General features: G+C 51.1%; 10 protein-coding genes across 10 annotated transcripts; 4 read left to right on the top strand and 6 right to left on the bottom strand.

Annotated features, from left to right (window-relative positions):
* Window positions 1–37: 37 nt before the first annotated feature.
* scw4 (putative cell wall glucanase (Scw4)) lies at window positions 38–1,646 on the bottom strand. The gene is made up of 2 exons (XM_073777475.1): window positions 1,362–1,646; window positions 38–1,313 (listed from the first exon to the last, which is right to left on the bottom strand). Exons 1-2 carry the CDS (start codon window positions 1,539–1,541, stop codon window positions 375–377), a joined length of 1,119 nt encoding a protein of 372 aa, XP_073631001.1. The 5' UTR covers window positions 1,542–1,646; the 3' UTR covers window positions 38–374.
* A 630-nt stretch (window positions 1,647–2,276) lies between these two features.
* mog1 (Ran GTPase-binding protein MOG1) lies at window positions 2,277–3,278 on the bottom strand. The gene is made up of 2 exons (XM_073777473.1): window positions 3,081–3,278; window positions 2,277–3,015 (listed from the first exon to the last, which is right to left on the bottom strand). Exons 1-2 carry the CDS (start codon window positions 3,155–3,157, stop codon window positions 2,409–2,411), a joined length of 684 nt encoding a protein of 227 aa, XP_073631000.1. The 5' UTR covers window positions 3,158–3,278; the 3' UTR covers window positions 2,277–2,408.
* A 22-nt stretch (window positions 3,279–3,300) lies between these two features.
* BDV14DRAFT_168133 (NYN domain-containing protein) lies at window positions 3,301–5,371 on the bottom strand. Its single transcript, XM_073767798.1, has 2 exons — window positions 4,159–5,371; window positions 3,301–4,105 (listed from the first exon to the last, which is right to left on the bottom strand). The coding sequence occupies exons 1-2, from the start codon at window positions 5,089–5,091 to the stop codon at window positions 3,488–3,490; spliced, it is 1,551 nt and encodes a 516-aa protein (XP_073630999.1). The 5' UTR covers window positions 5,092–5,371; the 3' UTR covers window positions 3,301–3,487.
* A 392-nt stretch (window positions 5,372–5,763) lies between these two features.
* Window positions 5,764–6,402, top strand: BDV14DRAFT_7612 (heat shock 9/12 family protein). The gene is made up of 3 exons (XM_073777456.1): window positions 5,764–6,006; window positions 6,060–6,252; window positions 6,306–6,402. Exons 1-3 carry the CDS (start codon window positions 5,973–5,975, stop codon window positions 6,346–6,348), a joined length of 270 nt encoding a protein of 89 aa, XP_073630998.1. The 5' UTR covers window positions 5,764–5,972; the 3' UTR covers window positions 6,349–6,402.
* BDV14DRAFT_7634 (uncharacterized protein) lies at window positions 6,376–7,543 on the bottom strand. The gene has a single exon (XM_073777462.1). It carries the CDS (start codon window positions 7,354–7,356, stop codon window positions 6,499–6,501), a length of 858 nt encoding a protein of 285 aa, XP_073630997.1. The 5' UTR covers window positions 7,357–7,543; the 3' UTR covers window positions 6,376–6,498.
* On the top strand, window positions 7,484–10,013 carry cog6 (Golgi transport complex subunit COG6). The gene is made up of 2 exons (XM_073777459.1): window positions 7,484–7,916; window positions 7,986–10,013. Exons 1-2 carry the CDS (start codon window positions 7,611–7,613, stop codon window positions 9,924–9,926), a joined length of 2,247 nt encoding a protein of 748 aa, XP_073630996.1. The 5' UTR covers window positions 7,484–7,610; the 3' UTR covers window positions 9,927–10,013.
* An 86-nt stretch (window positions 10,014–10,099) lies between these two features.
* Window positions 10,100–11,361, bottom strand: BDV14DRAFT_197266 (Nif3-like dinuclear metal center hexameric protein; the record flags this gene model as incomplete). Its single annotated transcript, XM_073772635.1, has 4 exons — window positions 10,100–10,935; window positions 11,014–11,139; window positions 11,189–11,232; window positions 11,294–11,361. 4 exons carry the CDS (start codon window positions 11,359–11,361, stop codon window positions 10,100–10,102), a joined length of 1,074 nt encoding a protein of 357 aa, XP_073630995.1.
* A 340-nt stretch (window positions 11,362–11,701) lies between these two features.
* Window positions 11,702–13,062, top strand: BDV14DRAFT_197265 (epoxide hydrolase family protein; the record flags this gene model as incomplete). The annotated part of the gene is made up of 4 exons (XM_073772634.1): window positions 11,702–11,831; window positions 11,912–12,519; window positions 12,569–12,905; window positions 12,968–13,062. 4 exons carry the CDS (start codon window positions 11,702–11,704, stop codon window positions 13,060–13,062), a joined length of 1,170 nt encoding a protein of 389 aa, XP_073630994.1.
* A 1,384-nt stretch (window positions 13,063–14,446) lies between these two features.
* BDV14DRAFT_197264 (uncharacterized protein) lies at window positions 14,447–15,778 on the bottom strand (the record flags this gene model as incomplete). The annotated part of the gene is made up of 4 exons (XM_073772633.1): window positions 14,447–15,448; window positions 15,499–15,527; window positions 15,592–15,635; window positions 15,690–15,778. 4 exons carry the CDS (start codon window positions 15,776–15,778, stop codon window positions 14,447–14,449), a joined length of 1,164 nt encoding a protein of 387 aa, XP_073630993.1.
* A 294-nt stretch (window positions 15,779–16,072) lies between these two features.
* Window positions 16,073–18,135, top strand: BDV14DRAFT_168113 (putative choline transport protein). Its single transcript, XM_073767797.1, has 3 exons — window positions 16,073–16,290; window positions 16,389–17,020; window positions 17,074–18,135. Exons 1-3 carry the CDS (start codon window positions 16,166–16,168, stop codon window positions 17,892–17,894), a joined length of 1,578 nt encoding a protein of 525 aa, XP_073630992.1. The 5' UTR covers window positions 16,073–16,165; the 3' UTR covers window positions 17,895–18,135.
* The last annotated feature ends 287 nt before the right edge of the window (window positions 18,136–18,422 follow it).

Raw genomic sequence — 18,422 nt, 5'->3', positions numbered from 1 at the left:
TGAGTACCTGCGAAGGGAGAGGGAGCCCTACTGCTAGCATTCCCCCGCCACCGAGACTTATTACGGCACCGCCCTTGACAAAACAAGGTCTAGAAACCAGAAAGAATGAAAAAGAGGAAGCGGTCTTTAAGCATTCGAGCCAATATGTCTAGTCTAGTCTAGTCTAGCCGTTAAACCAACTGTTCCTAGGTAAAAGCCCTAAAGAGTAAAGTAGATCTAATCTCCAAGCAAGCCAAATCATACAAGTGGCAATCAACAAAAATAAGACCAAAAACAACAACAAGAAAACCATAGTGACCAGCACAATGAACAATGCCGAAGTGAAGGGGAGGGAATCGGTCATAAGAAGTCCGACGAATAAAGTCCTAAGGAATTTAAGCCCTCTCAATGCCCCAGAACTTCTCCGCCCCAAACGTCCACTGATTGTCTACCTTCCACCCGTCATCAAATGCACTAAAGAGGACGAGATCACTTTCCCTCCCCTTGAACGCTTGCCTGAGATTCTGCAGCGCCGTCTTCTGATTCTCAGGACTCGGCACAGCGACGCCATTGCTTTGTCCTGCGTGCGGCCATCCCGATTCCGTAATGAGGGTTCGTTTTCCGCCTGATACATCCCGCAGTTGCCGCGCGATATCCTGCACGTAGGAACCTGCTGTATCGGGCGTCTGATGCGCGTCAAAGAAGGCATGGCAGTTTGCAGCGCAGTAATCGGAGACAGAGCAGAGCTCAGGGTGTTCCAGGACCTTAGAGAATGTGTCAATTGTTACGACGGGCCCCTTGTATCCTAGTGTTCGAAGGTAGGCGCGGGCATCGCCGACAGCTTTCACGACGTCAGTCGCAGAGTTCTGGTTGCGGTTAACGAGTTCATTGCCGATTGAGATTGTGTGGATTGTGCTAAGGTCGGGGTGGGTGGAGTCGACGATTGTTTTGAGGTTGCCGTGGAGGTTCTGGAGGTCGTAGACTCCTGCGAAGACCTTTTGGTTATTTTGGCGCGCGGCGGTAACGACCTTTTTTGTTTGGTCGCAGTCGACGCCGTAGATGCGGATGTAGCTGTAGTGGCGCAGTTTGGTGATGTCGCTGGTTACTTGGTCTTGTGTTTTGCAGCTTCCGTCGCTGTTGTAGGGGGAGTAGGAGATGCCGAAGGAGCGGGCTTCCGGGTCTTGGGGGCGTGAAGCTTCTTCATTATGAGGGTTTGGCTTTGGGTGATGCTTTGGCTTTGGATTGATGTTGAGGTCGTTAGCCAGGGTGGGTGCGAGTTCATCGGGGACATCGAGACCGGGTACTGCTAGGATAGGAGGAAGAACAGTTGGTTTCTAGGATGAGGTTAGGCTTGCTCTCATCGGCCACTCAGGAATACCAACATTGACTACAGTTGCAGTTGGTTTGACAGTTTCAACTGAAAGAGTCTGTCCTTTTTCGTCCACCCAGACAGTCACATTGATCACAACTTCAGGTGCAGAAATGGAATCCTGAGCACCAATGGGGATAGCATCAGCCAGGCAGCTGAGCAGTAACACTGCGATGGGAGTAAACCACTTCATGGTTTGGTCAAGGTTGTGACTCCTGCTCTTTTTGTCGTGTACGTTGTCTTGCTTGAGAGTCGGGTTAGATGTCGGTTTCAAGTCGGATGAAACACAAGGAACACAGCAAAGCCAGAGGTGAAAAAGCAAAAGAAGAAGAAAGGATGATTCCAGAATACAGAAACACAATAGCCCCGCTATGGGCTGAGGAACACTGAGCAATTCACTCCATCATGCACAGTTAAGTGCCCCAGGTTGCTGCAGATATTCACTCACTTGCGGGCCGGATCGGGTCGAGTCGAGTCGCGTCTCGAGATTCGAGATCTCCAGATTTCGAAGAGGTGAAAAACTGGGATTGAGACTAATAAAGATCGATTTTGTTGGAATGCTACTCTCATAGCTTGCTGTGCCGTTTGGGCGAGGAATGAAGCCGTACCCTATCCCTTCATTTCTGGTTGGACAACCCTGGGATCTGGGCACACATCGTGGTATTCCTTGGCTGCCGATGTGGTAGTCAATGTAACGATTGCAGGGCTGAAAGATTTGCTGAATTACGGCTATTGGGGTCGTAAACATCCCATCTCTTATTCGATGGCCTTTGCGAGGCTTCGAGGTCGAAGAATCCCGATATACCGATCATGGCTCATGTTTCATTCTGAGATCATCAGTCCAAGCTCCATGCTCTCGCCGAATCGGACACGTACCTGATAGTGTTTCAAAACTCCCGTCAGCCGTTGGGAGATTGAAGAGAGGTCGTATTTGATCCGTGCGAGATCTGGTTCATCCATTCCATGGATATCGACTGAAACTCCTCCAAAAGGGATATCTATCTAATCTATCTAAAAATCACGCCTTGAGAACGCAAGAAAGCAAGCAAACAATCAATTCTCAACCGCCAAACAAGCCCCAGTCCGCAATTTCCAGCTTCTCAATGAGAGCATCGATGACACTGTTCGCTAGTTCCCCCTCCTTCGCCAATCCTCGGGGATCGCCCCTCTCGTCGAACTCCTTATGCGGGGTATTGAAGAAAATCAAAACATCCGTCTCTTGCTCCTCAAGCCTAACAAGCAAGTAGTGAAGGGTGACACTCGCCGACAACCCTCCATCAGCACTCGAGCCGGCCGGCGCACCTCCAACAGAAGGCGCAACACCTGGCCGCGTCGTCAGAGAAGTCATCTGCGCAACGCCCTTGTATGATCTAGCATTCGGCAGTTTCTGCAAAGAGATCTGCTGTGGGGGCGCAACGATCCGCAGGGTATCGTTATCATCGTCGCGAAGATCATTGAGGTGGTACAGCGCCGCAGCCTTGTCAACCGTATCGGGCGTGGCTCCAGGGTTAGGTCCTAGTGTCTCGAGGACCTCCTTGTTGGATGCGGATTGCAGCGCGGAGAGCGCGGTCTCTTCGGAGACGCGCTCGTTGATTTCGAAAATGAGGTTCGAGAGCGTCGTCGGGGAGAGGAAGAGCTCTTGGTGGTCGGGGATCTGGCGCAGGTCGCTGTATAGTAAAGGTTTGTTAGTTGAATCTGACGATGCTCATGGCGGGGTAGTTGGGCGACAAACCTTGCGTCGAGCCAGCCCTCAGGGATCGTGGCTTTAATGGCGCCGCCGTAGAGATCTTGGGATTTCAGGTTGGACATGGTGAGGTATGTGGTATTGGGACGAGTATTTGAAGAAAGGTACAAGTCCGCGGGGAGGATCTTGGTGGCAGAAGATCTGTAAGCTACAGAGTAGATAAAGCTGCCCCGCCAGGCTCCAGCTCCTCCGCCAGGCAACAAGCTCCCCACCATGTTTCATACTTCTAGGCCTGTGATATTGGAACATTGCCTCTTTTTCTTGTTGCTATGGCATGCTGCCTGTTATTTTTTGCAACTACAATTGGTGCCTAGAAACTACGGTGTTGAGAGCATGGGCCAAAGAAATTTCGTCCACAGCGTTCATAGCTCGTGGGCCATCTATTTAAAGCCTAGCTAAATCTTCCACAGTTCCTCCACATAGTCATCCAAAGGGATCATCTGAAATTGGTTTCCCCACCGAGACCGAAATTCCTTCTTCTTATATGCATAGCTCGTCACTTGAGAAAAGCTAACGAGCTCAACCCTCCAGCCACGCTGCAAGGCTCGCTCGACCATCTTCATGAAGCCTCCAGAATACTCTGCTTCCGCAGCATCTCCGGTAGCAAGCACAATCGTCGCCGGTTCGTCCGTATCCAATAGGCTTTCCAGGATCTTGAGGTGTAGAATTTCGTCCACACCTTGCTCGACCCACTTCTCGGTGCCATCGTTCGTCTCAGAACCATGGCCACCATCTTGAGAAGTGACCTTAGGATATTTACGGAACTTCAGCTGACGAGCTGTGAGCTGTTTGATCTTCTGAACTCGGTTGAGGATGTTCGCCTCGTAACCGAGTTGCTCGCTTTCGTTTATAGCAGCGATTCGATCGGAGCCTACGAGAACTCGTTTGGCTGTTTGGCGGCCGCGCTCCAATATCAGAGAGAAATTCTGATATGACATGGGCAGACGGCGAATCCTAGTTTGAATGGGTATATTCCGCGAGAGTTTCATCGTATCATGGAATCCTACCATAATCTTCGAGAATGTTAGCCGTGCCGGAATAACAATCGCGTGAGGGCTTTACTTACGTTGGAAATGTCAACAAAGACGTGAATCGGGCGGGAAGAGACGTCGAGTTTCTTCGACGTCTTCGACCGCCCAGCCTCAATTAGAAGTTCGGTATAATCAGGAAAATCTTTCATGAGCTTCGTCAAGAGCCCAACCCGCTGATCAGCAGCGGTTCTGTAGGCAATTGGTTGTAAACGTGGTGCGCCAGCGCTAGATGGATATCCGACAGCTCTCGGAGTCAAAAATCCATCCACTTCTTCAAAAGAAGATGGAGGTGTGTCGTATGTACCAATAGGTTTTGCTGGAGTTTCTGGAACACCGACCTGCGGTGGAATCATCGAGTAGATACCTCGCGGCTTGGAGAGTGGAGGGTCGAAAAGAGAGGCATCTGACTCTCCTTCGGCATTACTTTCAGAAAGACTTGTGTCATGGTTGGATTTGAGTCGACGGTGGCGCCGCTGAGTGGGCACTCTGGCCTGAACATAGGCCTTATCGTGCGAAGTAGAGTGGTTATCGGCAACTACTTGAATTGATGCTGGGGTTGGGGCTGCAAGTATTGGTTCTGGCTGTTCATAGGAGACACTGCGCCGTTTCAGGATTTTGATAGGTTTATTTGATGACTGGGATTGCTGCGGGTACTCTTGAATGTCGTTATCAGGCTTCGAGTCCTTGGAGATAGGACGGGTGCTACTGGCGTTACCCAGCATCTCCCATAGGGCGCTGAAGTCTCCAAGTTTCGGCGAATTAACGTGCCCATCCTTCAAGGATTGTTTCTTGATTGTTGACTCTTTAACGTCATATTTCGTGACAGAGTGTGACGCATCCTGAGGGCCGGGATAAGCCGGAGGATAAATCGAAGTTGATTGATCCTGGCTTCGACATGTGGGCGAACGCAAGAGGCTGATCACCGGAGTGAAATCCCAGTTTGAAGACGACGAAGAGGGCGGTATCATTGAAAATATCGTGAATTTCGAATATCTGAGAGTCCTCTAAAGATACAGGGGCCAGGCGTCTGGCAGATGACGGCTGTGGCGGTAGATGCTGGAAAACAAGGTCGAAAGCTAAAGTGCAAGAAAACGACTAGACGAGGGAATAGTAATAATGCTTGTTGAGTAAAAGAGAATCAACATGATGAAGGTCATGAGACCCGAAATGAACGTAAAAAACAAATATTGTCAGTTAGACTGTGAGGCATGAAGATGACTCTTCTCGCTCGGCGGCAATACTCTTTTGGTGCGGAGACGGTGGCGGTACCAGTTCCGCCAGACTTAACCGCCTTTATCATGTGATAAGCCTCGACATTCGGAACAATAGAAATTCCTGAGCTGCGCCAAGACCTGCGGGTGCACTAACCCTGTTGTGGCAAAAGGTTTACATGTCATTGAAACGTCATACCCCAGATCAGGAAATGCGGGCAGCGAAGTTCTATGCCGTAGGAGAAGAGCACATGCGTGTCACATCCACCTGAAATGATGGAACCGGACCGGGATCGACGATGACAGTTGACCCACGTAACCGCGACGGCTGGGCTTCTGGTATCGACGCCGATTCGTGCCTGGACACTGTGACGTACAACTACAACCTCATTATCACCTTGTGATCCTCGACAGTTGAAACGACGCCCATGGATGTCGTGATTTATTAGGGAATTAAGACGTCATGGCGGGACTATTTCGAGGTACATGAGGTACAACAGGGGAAGGCCAAAAAGCTATATAAACCCCCTCGATGACCGGTCTTCAACTCTCCATCAACAACTCCAAGACTCCCAAAACATCAAACAACAACACTACCAAATTTTTCAAAGCTTTCCACTTCAAAACAAACCATCAACATGTCTGACACTGGTCGCAAGGATTGGTCCACCAGTGAGTTCTACTTTATCTTCCCTACATTGAATGTGTTCTGACAACTACCACAGAGGCTAAGGAGGAGATCACTCCCGACTCCACCAAGTCCACCCAGGACAAGATGAAGGAATCCGTCACTGACACTGGTGACCGTATTTCCCGTGGCTTGCAGCCCGATGACCAGAAGAGCACCGGACAGGAGGCTTTTGACAAGGCCCAGCGCTCCAAGGACAACCACAAGGACGGCGGTGCCCCCCAGACCATGTAAGTAGCCTCACCGGCTGGCGTTCAGAACAACAGCTGATAATCATCTGCAGTGGCGAGAAGGTCAAGAATGCCGTCGGCCTCGGTGACCACTAGATTATGATCTCAATCAGCTTTGCTTTTCATGAACGTGTTATGAGATTGACGATACCATACCTGTGTACATTAGCTTGATGTCACTTTGAAATGACCAATCGATTTTTACAAATAAATTAACTGTCCACCTGTAATTGTTGTAGACTTAACTCAACGTTCAACCAATTTCTCGAACATGGCGTTTCGTTCATGGGCGAGTTGGTTGAGCTCCCGTTCAAGCTCTTGATACTTAGCTCGAGCACCGTAAACATCTTTAGGAAGATCGTGGAACGTCCTGATCCTAGCATCAAGAGCTTGGACCGACTCAATCATGCGGCTAACCTCTTCCTCTTTCAGCATGACCTTGTCGAGCGTTGCTCCTTTATTACTATTCCTCTCCAAAGCCTTCGACCTGTCCTGATACTCGTCGACCTTTGCACTGAGTAGCTTCGTACCCCGATTCCACTCAGATGTAAGGGTAGGGAGATTGGCAGGTGTCTCAAACGCAGGGTTTGAGTTTAGCTCATCGAGTTTCTCTCGTAGAGAAATCAGCTCTCCTTGGAGATATTTGTGCAAGCGCTCAACCCTCCCGATCTGTTCTTGCGTCTCAAATTCCTCCCTCGTAAGGTTGATTATCGACTGGCCCACGTCCCTCGTCCTCGTTCCCAAAGACCCCAAAATGGCTGCTGTTTCCGCCAGGTCGTCAAGGTCGCCAGCCCCTGTTTCATCTAGACAATGCTCGACCTCCTCCAGAATTTCCACCTTCTGCTTCTCCTCTGTTTTCTCTCGAGCCTTGAATCCTTCGATCGTTTTCTCGCGGGCATTGTGCAGCATGGCTGCCTCCTCGGCTGCTGCCTCGTTGGCCCCCGCTAGGGCAAGCAGTGTGCGTAGAGTATCTTCATTTCGCTCAAATTTCGGAATCGGGTTCGGTGCGTAGTGTCGGCTCAACCAGGAGTTCACGTAGGCCCAGTCTTTAGCCTGGATCGCGGCTTGACGCGCTTTAGTTGGAGAAGCAAGCGGGCTGTCCATGAGAGAGATTGGGGGCGACTTTGGGGTTCAGAAGGTATGCCAGGAGTACGAGAATTTATAAGTTCGAAGCGACGTTTTCAACAGTCAGCTATCGGTAGGCAAAGGACTTGGTTCCTGGCAGGTTCGCCGGCTAGGAATGTTGTTGTTGAACGTTGAATCGTCGATCCACCAGATAATCTTCTCTCCGCTTCCGCCTCCCCACGATCAACCGCTTCAGCTCCGTCCCGCGAGTCACGACGCATTGCCAACTCACCATGGCCACTGGAAGCTACTTTCCTCCTTCTGGAGCTGCATCCAGCCTTTCGCCTCGGACAGCGTCCCCCGTTTCATCGCCGCTCTCTCCACCCCTCCAGCAACGCTCCAATGCCCTCTCCAACCGATTGACAAGTGTACTCTCCGTGTCGTACGCAGACTCGGACATTCGCGATGCGCTCGAAACACTGAGTCTAAGAGGAGTACACAATACTGCGGAAGTGCGAAGGCAATTGCGCCTCGATATACAAAAGGAGGTCGTTGACTGCAATGCGGAGATCGTGAGGGATTTCGGCAACGTTGCGGAGGTGAGCGGCCACTTTTGCCTGTCTGGTTTCGAGCTCACTGTGCGCATCGAATGCTAACATTTGTCACAGCAATTGAAACGCATCGGAACCGTCATATCAAACCTCAAAGAAACATGCGACGAAATGCGAAAGCACATTGTGCTGGCGAAGCAAGATACAAACCCGGTTCTGGAGGAAGCATCTGCCTTGTTGAGCCAGAAGCAAGAGGCCGAAACGAAACAACATCTACTGGACGCATTTACAAAGCACTTCATTGTCTCGGAGGAGGAACTGTTGGTCCTCACATCGGTCGAGGAGCCTATCAATGACGAATTCTTCGACGTCCTTGCTCGTGTGAAGCAGGTCCACCGGGACTGCGAAGCGCTCCTTGGTGCTGAGAACGAGAGACTCGGCCTTGAGCTCATGGAAAAGAGCTCGAGGAGCCTGAACTCTGCATACCAGAAATTATACCGGTGGATCCAGAAGGAGTTCAAGGGTCTGAATCTGGAAGATCCTCGTATCAGCAGCACAATCCGGCGGGCTTTGCGGATGCTAGCCGAGCGGCCAAGTTTGTTCCACAGTTGCTTGGACTTCTTTGCAGAGGCGAGAGACTACGTTCTGTCAGACGCTTTTCATTACGCCCTGACAGATGCGGTTTCAGGCGGCGACAATGCCGTCAAGCCTATTGAGTTCTCCGCTCACGACCCGCTAAGGTACATTGGGGATATGCTCGCCTGGGTTCACTCCACAACAGTTTCAGAACGAGAAGCTCTGGAGGCTCTCTTCGTCGCCGAAGGAGACGAGCTTGCAAAGGGAATCCAGGCTGGCTTGAGCAGCGAGCCGTGGTCGCGAATTGATGAGGACGAGGCCATTAACTTCGACGGCCAGAAAGCCCTCAGCGATCTTGTCAGCCGCGACCTTATTGGAGTTGCCCGTTCACTACGCCAGCGGGTTGAGCTGGTTATTCAAGGTCATGATGACCCTGTAACATGCTACAAAGTCGTCAACCTACTCTCCTTCTACCAGACCACGTTTGCCAAACTGGTCGGCGCCAACTCCAACCTTGCCGAGCTGCTTCAAGCCCTCGAAAAGTTTACGCTCAACCACTTCCAAACAATCATGCGTGATCAGATCAGCAACATTTCAACAGACCACTCTACCCTCGCACCCCCAGGAGACCTCTCAGCACCGCAGTTCCTGCTCGATTCCCTAGAAGTCCTCACATCGCTCATGAAAACCCACGAAGCCTCCCTAGACGGAATGCAGAGCAGCACAAGCAAAGACGGAGCAGCAAGCGAAAACGAGAACAAATTCACTCCCGTCCTCCACGCAGCTCTAGACCCCTTCTTCAACCTCGCAAAGGCCTCAGCAGACGAACTCCCCAATCTCACCGCCCGCGCAATCTACCTAGTCAACATCCACATCACCACCCGCTCCGCAATAACGCCCTACCCATTCGCAACAGCAACACACATTAACCCAATAAACACCACCCTCTCCACCCTCCGCACCACGCTCCTCGACATCCAACACAAATACCTCCTTCAAACATCCGGCCTACAAACCCTCCTTACAGCCCTCGAACCTTTCTCCCCTGCCGCAGGCACTATCCCAGAAAAGAATAAGGATATAAGCACCATCTCAACCCTTCCAGCCTTCCAGCCAGCCTCTATCGTTACAAAAAGCCAACAACTAGACGACTTCCTGCCCTCGGCACTCATGGACGCAACGGAGAACCTGAAGCGCTTGCAGAGCGCGGCGTTTGTGAAGGGTGTTACGGAGGAGGCTGTTGAGGCGTTTGTAAGGGACTTTGAGTTTGTGGAGGCGATGGTTGTTGCTGCTGATGAGGGCCGGGGTGTTGGGCTTGGTGGTGATGGGCAGGTTGATGGGGTTGATAGAGGCGAAAAGGAGGAGAAGGAGGGTGGTGATGGTGGGAAGGAAGAAGAAGCAGAAGCAGAAGCAGAAGAGGAGACGAGTTTGAGGAGGTTGTTCCCTAGGACGACGGGTGAGATCAGGGTGTTGTTGAGCTGAGCTAATTAACTTCTCTTCTTCTATTTACCTACTTTGATAACTTGTTATTGTATATACCAGTTACATAATAGACGAGCTCATTTGCGGATGTTATTGTGCCTTTGCGCCAAAGCTCGTATGATATCATTGTGTCTATAGCTCACAAGGTCCTTGAATACCGTAGGCACATTCATCTACTTCCTGATCATAATCCCAAATGGATCCCTATCTGCCTCACTAACATGCACCTCAACATTCCCATCTTCATAAACAGCCTTCGCCAGACCACTCGCACTCTTTGATTCCTCACCTCTCGACTCCTCCCACTCACTCTTCAAGGATGATTCCAACTTCCCCTGCATGACAGCCTTCAGATACCCTCTCTCCGTATTCGAATGCGACAACGCAATAACACACTTCCCGCTCTCAATCGCAAAGAGCGTCTCGTGGTGGCTCATCTCACCCGTTAACAGCAGATCAGGAATCTCCTTGACGCCCTTCATGAGGACGCTTGATCCGGACCCGGGGCAAACACCCACAGTCCGGATCTTGATCTGGTCGATAGATGAGCCTTGCGGGATTGCGATCGGGATCCCGCCGGGAAGACCCATAGTCTCAGCAATCTTATCAACTATAACTGACAACTCCTGCGACTCGTTATACGTCACCAACCGGCCCATACCAGCCTCTTCTAGACCCTCGGGAACCGGCGGCGGCGAAGGGTGAATCGTCCTTCTTGTATGCTCGATTGGGTTGCGCGGCTTGACGAGCCCTGGAGCCGGGTATAAGGGAGCAGAATAGAGCTGTGAGCCAGATTTGGATGCGGTAGGTTCTGTGGAACTGGAGGCAGTAGTAGGCTCAATTGAGCCCGTGACAACGTCGCACAGCCAGTCTCCCATTCCGCCGGGGACGGCGTCGACGGCTGTGTGCGGGGAGTAGACGCTTATGCCTTCTGCTGCGAGGCGGAGGAGGGATTGTTGTTGGGGGTCGTTGAATGTGAGTGATTTGAGGCCGCGGAAGATGATCGGGTCTGCAGGAGGGAGAGATTGTTAACTTGCTGTATGTCAATTGCGGATTCTTGGGTAACTTTAAGGTGAGCCTTTCGTACGGTATGCGACCACGACGGAGTCTTTGCGCTTGATGGCTTCATCGGCGACGGCTCTAGTTAGGTCGATAGTGAGAAGGACGGAGTTGTTTTGGCGTCGGGATGGGTGGAAGGGGGCTTCGAGGAGTACTGGTGGTTATTTAGAAGCTATTCATTAATCGTGGACGAGGTTACATACATCCTGTGTTATCAAAGCTCTTGTCCGCTAAAGACTCTGGATATCTGAATCCGTCAGTACCTGGGCGAACATAGACACAAGCTTCGAAAGGCGCGGGGAGCCTACAGCTTCCTCATCGAGCTCACCACCGCCCGAGTAAACGGGGAAGACGTTGGCGCTGGAGACGCAGACATTGTGGAGAACAAGCGATTTGACAAACGGTTCATGGGACTTGGAGATGGCGGAATTGGCAAGCAGCTCTGATTGTTTTCGAGCGGAAGCGGAGGTCTCCCATAATTGTTGAGGGGAAGCTGACGCCACAGTTCCTGCCTGAGGCTAACAGAGTCAGCCACGATATACTCTGCGGTAACAGCCAATCAAAAATCTTAGCGAGAAAGACACATGGTAGGTATGACGATTGAGTGACCAGTCCGGGGTCTCGATCTGATATCTTCTACACCATAAGTAACTTGTTCCCCAGCTCAGGCAGATTGGAGACCATCTACTAGCCTACAGTATATTCGTTTGTTGAATATGGCAGCCTCGGATATTCACCCATTCAGAGTTGACATCCACAAAGCCGAAGTCGACCGACTGAAGCGAAAACTTGATGATACAAGACTCCCTCCCCGCGAGGTTGTCCCTGGAGCCGGTGAAAACTATGGTATGTCTATATTAAGCTTCACACCAAGATTAATCTTCGCAAGTCGAGTAGAACGGCATCTTGGAAGCTAATAAAAGCAGGGCCATCCTACAATTGGGCCTCAATCCTGTTTCACGAATGGAAGACCAACTTCGACTGGTACAAGATTCAAGACGAGTTAAATCAAGTACCGCACTTTACGACCAAGATTGAGGGCGTCAACCTGCATTTCGTGCATGCGCGTGCAAACGAGAAGATTCACCAGCGTGCTATCCCACTTCTCCTGGTCCACGGCTGGCCGGGATCGTTCTACGAATTTAGTAAAGTATGGCACCCTCTGTCGCATCCCGAAAGTGAGACAGATCCTGCGTTCCACGTTGTTACTGTGAGTATGCCGGGATTTTGCTGGTCTGACTGGCCTCCGAAAGCCGGGTGGACGTTAAAGGATAATGCGAGGGTGTTTGATGCGCTTATGCGGAAGCTCGGGTATGACGAATATATGGTTCAGGCAGGAGACTGGGGGCATTTTGTTGCACGGGAGATGGGCTCGAAGTATACGGATCGTTGCAAGCTGGTTCATTTCAACTTTGCTCCATGTGGTGTTCCGGATGAGCCCAGTCAGAGGACGGAGGAGGAGAAGACACTGGCTGGCAGGTTTGAGGACTTCTTAGTAAACCATATGGGGTATGCGGTTGAGATGAGGACGAGGGTGAGTACTTCCCAAGATCTGACTATCTCGCCACTGACACAACGTCTAGCCACACACAATCGGCTTTGCCTTGCACGACAACCCTATTGGCATCCTAATGTGGGCTGGCGAGAAATATAACGAGGCCGCAGCACCAGAGAACCAGGAGAAGGCGTCATGGAAGGAGGCCATCCTGGCAACGGCCAGCCTTTACTATTTCACCGGGTGTATCATGCCGTCGATGCTGTGCTACTATGAGAACGTGCAGCATGATAAGTTTCCCGCGTATACGCGCCAGCCGGAGAACTATGTCAATGCGCCGTTTGGGTATAGTTCATTCCATTACGACTTGGATTTCGCGAGCAAGCGGGAGGTAGAGAAGACGGGAAACTTGGTGTTTTATAAAGGTGTGCATTTCTCAACACATGAATGAGAGAATTAGTCTTGCAGTGACTGACAATGGACGCAGAGTACAACGACGGCGGGCATTTTGCGGCACTGGAATGTCCTCAGCACATCACTCGGGATTTGCGAGAGTTGGCGGCGCAGGAGTGGAAGCGATAGTCGTATATGGACTCGGTCAACAAACAGACATTATTGATCTCAATTAAACGGCAGATTTCTCGAGGATCCCTTAGATAGCGAGTAGTAGCAAGGTAGTCAGTAGTGAGGTAGTGAGGTCAATGAGGAAGGCACGAGTCAGGTGATTTGAGCCCATACTGTCTCTTCTTTCTTCTCTTCGCCGTCAACCGTCCGTACCTTCGGCTGTGGACTGACTCGACCAGAGTTAATCCATGAAAGTCTATCAGAGACGCCAGAGTCCTCCGTCGTTTCACTCGACCTGCCCGGAGACTATTGCTTCTCTGCGTCGGGATTCAAGATTCAACACCACGAGGTAAGCCCAGGAGCCCTTAAGTTCCTGGGCAATTCCAGCCATAGCCCGGCCGAGATCAAAAGCTAATAATACCAGCCTCCTTCTAGAGCCCTTCCATGCGCCAGGTACAAGGTTTCACCATCAAATTTCAGTTCTGGCTCGATCCTGATTGCGGCAACACTTGTCCAGCCACGGAAAGATAAACGACCACGAGCTCAATAGTCGCCCATCAACGAATCAGCAAGCGAACATTACTGCTTGACATCAGGCAATGCTCCATATCTGTTATCTCGTCTGCATTAGTGGATAATGTTAAGCATCCCACGATGGCTGGGCGCCCAGAAAATCGTTCAAGGTTCGAGTATCAATTCCAAATCCAGGGGGCACCTTTCGGAGAAAACCACTGGCTGTCAATTGCGTCTCGGCAAAACTTAGGTACATAGACACTAAGAGCACTACCCAGGTGGGCCAACCAGGACACTGAGCACATCAGGGCTATGAGCACGAGCTCGACCCGGGGAAGCCCACGTCGCATTCCAGCGAAAACTTTAAACAACACTACTTTGATCCGGCTGCGCTACGACGGGGGCCGCCGGGGCCCGCAATCGGAGACATTACTTGCTGTGTCCACTGTCCAGCCAGTCCCGATGTCCCCGATATCTTAGACGGATCGGACCGGGAGGGCCTCTAAGAGGCATGCGCAATACGGGTTCTCTCACATTGACGGGATTGTTTGTCAACTGGGTGTCTGAGATGCCAGAAACAAGTCAAGGCAGTAAGAGGAAAATCATGGGACTTTCAAGATCGCCGGGACGAAAAGCAATGCAGAGTTATGCAGCTTGATCACGTCGGCTGAAAGAAAGACCTGGTTCTTAATGCAGTGCAGCTAAGGACCCGCTTGCTGAGAATTGGACCACGACAGCACACCAACCATGGAATCGTGTCGATCGATCCGCCGGAACCGAGATTTCTTCCTCGTTCAGGTCCATTTTCATTGGTATCACAAAAGAATCGATTATTTGTCGTCTAGACTATGGGGTATCACTACTCTGTATCATAGCTCTCTGTCTCAATTCATGGCGATGGCTGAGGATCTGGATTTTGCTCCACGTTATACTCCACCTTGCGCCATATCTCCAGAGGCACTTCCTCCGTGTTGTTGATTGCTTCTTGACTGGCCGTCGTCGCTAACCTCTTGGACTCCGCTGGCGTCTTTCGACCCCACCACCGCTGACCTCTACTCCTGCTCCTGCCTCTCGATTGTTTCCCCACTGTCGACGCCTGCGTGGCGTTATGACTGGCTCCAGCCCCAGCAGCAGCGCTTCCGAAGGGCAGGGAGTGTGAGAGCTGACCCGAAGGCTGGTCGCCGTATCGATAGGTGCGGTAGCGGCTGCTGTAGTGCGACAGCGCATTGCCGAAGATCTTGCGCAGTAGCGGCCACCAGCACATCAGGTTTGCCACATAGATGGCCGTGCTGGCTTCGCGAATGTACCACAGCTGGTAGACCGTTGTGTCAGGAGATGCAAAATTGAAGTATTTGTTCAGTATGGCAGCGATCATAACGAAAACACCGAGACCCAACACACTGATGAGGAGGATTTTTTTGCGGATAGGCATCTGCGCGCCTTTGAGAAGGGGAATTGGGATGACGAGCATGCAGGCATCGCTGGAGAGGTTGAAGACTGCCTGTGTGATGGAATAGTGCTGATACGTTGCGCATTGAGGGTTGTCCACCGGAACGGCCCAGTACTGGGAGAATGGACGACAGTAGACGGCGAAATAGGTAATCTCGATGACAATGAAGCCTAGCGCGACGTACCCGGCTAGGATCTGGACGAAAATGTGCCATGGGAGACGGTGGGTGAGCTTCCAGTACATGGCTACCAGACAAGTCTTCACCCCCCACGTCGAGAGGAGCATACATTGCTCAAGACCAATGACTATCTTGCTGCCGTATATTCTGGCTCTAACATCGTCGGGGTTTGAGAGAATTTCCTCCTCCTGTGAAGCTGGGAAGAGGTTCGTGGCATATTCGGCTGACACGCGGATGAGAATGAGAAGGGTTGTATAGACAGCCTGTAAGGGATTAGTCGTTGTCGCGGCCGCTGATGCCCTTCGAGTCATACAAAGGTCAAGGTCATGATATAATCATCCACTATACCTGACAATCAGCAAGATCCGAATGACAACCCATGTTCTATTCATGCGTTGAGACTCACCTTGGAGATGGCGGATGCCTCCATTCGATATGCATCGTGCAGCTCTGACACACGCAGTCAGTAATAGACTAGGTCTAGTCTCAGACCGAAACACTCACATTCTGCCGATATAAATGACCACCCCGATACTCCAGAAGACGACGGCCTCCGCCAGCAGCTGGTGAGGAGTGGGCGAGGTTTCCCCCATTGTCTTTGCCAGGAAGTGCAATCCTCAGCGTCACGACTCCCTCAGGGATTGAGAAGCATTGCACCTTAAGAATGACCAGTGGCGCCCGCCAAGAAATGCGGCATAAACAGAACAGGCTGAGCAGCATAAAATAAAGTTTGCGCCTATCTGGACGGAGGAAGAAGTGGTGCACCACTTGCATGCGCTTTCCATGCATCCTTTGCCTCTGCGTGGGGGCAGAGATGTGGGCTGGCCTGCACTAGCTGCAGCTAACAATCTAACACTAAAGGGACTAACAATGCTATTCTCTAGCGACCGATTTGAGTTTCTTTTCTTTTTTCCCTTTGCTTCCATATTATTATCTCTTCTCCTCGTATTGTCTTCGTTCTGGATATTGTTACCGTCAAGATGAGCGCAAAAGACCAGGTCCAAGTTGACCAGGTCCGGTTGGAGGCAGCATTAGGACACAAGCAAGAGCTGGTACGAGGCTTCGGTCTCTTCAGTCTGACGAGTCTCGGAATCATCATCGCCAAGTGAGTTGCTTTTTCCTTGTCACTATCACACCAATCTTTTTCTTTTCTTTGTTTCCTTCTTGTTCTCAAATAGTCCGAACTGACAGCTGCAATTCCAGCTCCTGGGCCGCAACCGGTGGTACAATCGTGACAGCCCTATACAATGGCGGCCCCATGGCTGTTCTGTATGGCCTCATCGTCGTCAGCATCTTCTACGCTTTTATCTCCGCTTCGCTGTCCGAACTCGCGTCTGCCATTCCTTCCGCTGGCGGTGTATACCACTGGTCCTCAGTCGTCGCAGGACGATATGGTCGCGCAGCGGGCTTCTTTACAGGCTACCTCAATGCCTGCGCTTGGTTGCTTTCCGCGGCATCCATGAGCTCCATTCTTGGCAACGAAGCAGTAGCTATGTATCTGCTCCGTAACCCTGATGTTCAATGGCACAGCTGGCAGCCATTCATCGTCTTCCAGATTGTCCTTTGGATGTGCTGTGGTATCGTCTGTTGCGGGAACAGGTTTCTCCCTCTTTTCAACCGCATTGCGCTGATTTTGTCCATGGGCGGGTTATTAATCACTATTGTCGTTCTGGCTGTTTTGCCGCGCGGACGACGTGCCAGCGACGCACAGGTCTGGAAAATCTATTATAATGAGACAGGAGGCTGGTCTGACGGCATTTGCTTCTTGAGCGGCTTGCTCAATGCCGCCTTTGCAGTTGGAACACCTGACTGCATCAGTCACTTATCTGAAGAGGGTATGTTCTTGAAGAAAAAGTGCTGGAAGTCCGCTTTATACTAACGGATTTAGTGCCTCAACCCGAACGCAAGGTTCCCCAAGGCATCATGCTGCAACTTCTGACAGCATTCGTCACGGCCTTTGTGTACTTGATCGCCCTCTTCTACGGAATCAACGACATCGATGCTGTCTTCAACAGCAGCCTGAACTTCCCCACTGCTGAGATCTATCTACAAGCTACAGGATCTACTGCAGGAGCTATCGGTCTCGTTGCCCTCATGTTCCTTGCAACTTTTCCCACACTTATCGGAACCCTGACGACAGGCGGCCGCATGTGGTGGTCTCTGGCGCGTGACAATGCTACCCCTTTCGCACCGTTCCTGGCAAAGGTGCACCCTACTCTCGACGCACCTGTTAACGCAACCGTCGCTATGACAATCATGGTAACATGTCTAGGCTGCATTTACGTCGGCAGCACAACCGCCTTTCAAGCACTCATCTCCTCATTCATTGTGCTCAGTACACTTTCATACGCGGGTGCGATCGTGCCTCACCTCCTGACAGGCCGAAAGAAAGTCATCCCCGGGCCCTTTGCCATGAGCGGAGTCTGGGGATTTATCGTGAACATACTCTCGGTCATTTACATCGCCGTGACCGTCGTGTTCTTCTGCTTCCCGTTTACGCTGCCCGTGACTGTGCAGAACATGAACTACACCAGTGTAATCACGGTTGGTCTCATGACACTTGTATGTCTCTGGTGGCTTGCCCAGGGTATGAGAACTTACAAGGGACCAATTTACAGCATGGAGGCTGCGGAGAAGATCAAGATCGGGGCTGTGGAAGAGGTTGCCGAAACAGCTGCTGTTGAGGGTGTGTTGACGAAGGAATGGTGATTGCCTTGAAATGGAGGGGTGCTGTTGGGTATGGAACGTGGCCTGGAGTGCAGGGTGGCTGAGAACATACATACGTATTTGTACTCTGTGGTGTATATAAACTAGATTATAGTGTATATATCTTGTATATCTAATATTAAATTACGGGTCGAAGGGGGTCGGTTCGCTTCGTTTCATGATTGGCTACGTCTACAATTACCTGCTCTAAATAGATCCGCCGCGCCAGAGGCGCTTGAAGCTTCTCTTCCAAAATGTTCCAGCAGACATAAAGACATGCTTCTAGAGACCTGCTATCTGATTGTTGTCATTCGATGATCTCATTGCTGTTAAGTTTAGATGGGGTATCTATACCCCCCATTCCGTCAGTCAATCCTATGAACCTGTTTTGATCGTGACATCGCGACCATGCCGTAGACAGAAGTGAGAATGAGGAGTTCTTGTGTATGCACGTCTATTCAGCAATGCGATTCGAATCCTATTTCAATTTCGAGGATCTTGTCTCTGTGCATGGTTTATAGACAACCCGGG

This window comes from Aspergillus stella-maris (genome assembly GCF_047715825.1).
Source record: "Aspergillus stella-maris strain CBS 113639 unplaced genomic scaffold BDV14scaffold_10, whole genome shotgun sequence".
Lineage (NCBI taxonomy): Eukaryota > Fungi > Ascomycota > Eurotiomycetes > Eurotiales > Aspergillaceae > Aspergillus > Aspergillus stella-maris.
The sequence above is the reverse complement of the archived record's forward strand: the minus strand, read 5'-3'. Positions and strand labels throughout refer to the sequence as shown.

Coding starts and splice junctions, on each gene's coding strand:
- scw4 (XM_073777475.1), bottom strand. CDS start 1,541: ATGAAGTGGTTTACTCCCATCGCAGTGTTACTGCTCAGCTGCCTGGCT. Junction 1,314..1,361: donor CAACTGCAACTGTAGTCAAT/GTTGGTATTCCT, acceptor ACCTCATCCTAG/AAACCAACTGTTCTTCCTCC.
- mog1 (XM_073777473.1), bottom strand. CDS start 3,157: ATGTCCAACCTGAAATCCCAAGATCTCTACGGCGGCGCCATTAAAGCC. Junction 3,016..3,080: donor GAGGGCTGGCTCGACGCAAG/GTTTGTCGCCCA, acceptor TTTACTATACAG/CGACCTGCGCCAGATCCCCG.
- BDV14DRAFT_168133 (XM_073767798.1), bottom strand. CDS start 5,091: ATGATACCGCCCTCTTCGTCGTCTTCAAACTGGGATTTCACTCCGGTG. Junction 4,106..4,158: donor TCTTTGTTGACATTTCCAAC/GTAAGTAAAGCC, acceptor ACATTCTCGAAG/ATTATGGTAGGATTCCATGA.
- BDV14DRAFT_7612 (XM_073777456.1), top strand. CDS start 5,973: ATGTCTGACACTGGTCGCAAGGATTGGTCCACCA. Junction 6,007..6,059: donor TCGCAAGGATTGGTCCACCA/GTGAGTTCTACT, acceptor CAACTACCACAG/AGGCTAAGGAGGAGATCACT. Junction 6,253..6,305: donor GGCGGTGCCCCCCAGACCAT/GTAAGTAGCCTC, acceptor AATCATCTGCAG/TGGCGAGAAGGTCAAGAATG.
- BDV14DRAFT_7634 (XM_073777462.1), bottom strand. CDS start 7,356: ATGGACAGCCCGCTTGCTTCTCCAACTAAAGCGCGTCAAGCCGCGATC.
- cog6 (XM_073777459.1), top strand. CDS start 7,611: ATGGCCACTGGAAGCTACTTTCCTCCTTCTGGAGCTGCATCCAGCCTT. Junction 7,917..7,985: donor ATTTCGGCAACGTTGCGGAG/GTGAGCGGCCAC, acceptor CATTTGTCACAG/CAATTGAAACGCATCGGAAC.
- BDV14DRAFT_168113 (XM_073767797.1), top strand. CDS start 16,166: ATGAGCGCAAAAGACCAGGTCCAAGTTGACCAGGTCCGGTTGGAGGCA. Junction 16,291..16,388: donor CTCGGAATCATCATCGCCAA/GTGAGTTGCTTT, acceptor CTGCAATTCCAG/CTCCTGGGCCGCAACCGGTG. Junction 17,021..17,073: donor CAGTCACTTATCTGAAGAGG/GTATGTTCTTGA, acceptor TAACGGATTTAG/TGCCTCAACCCGAACGCAAG.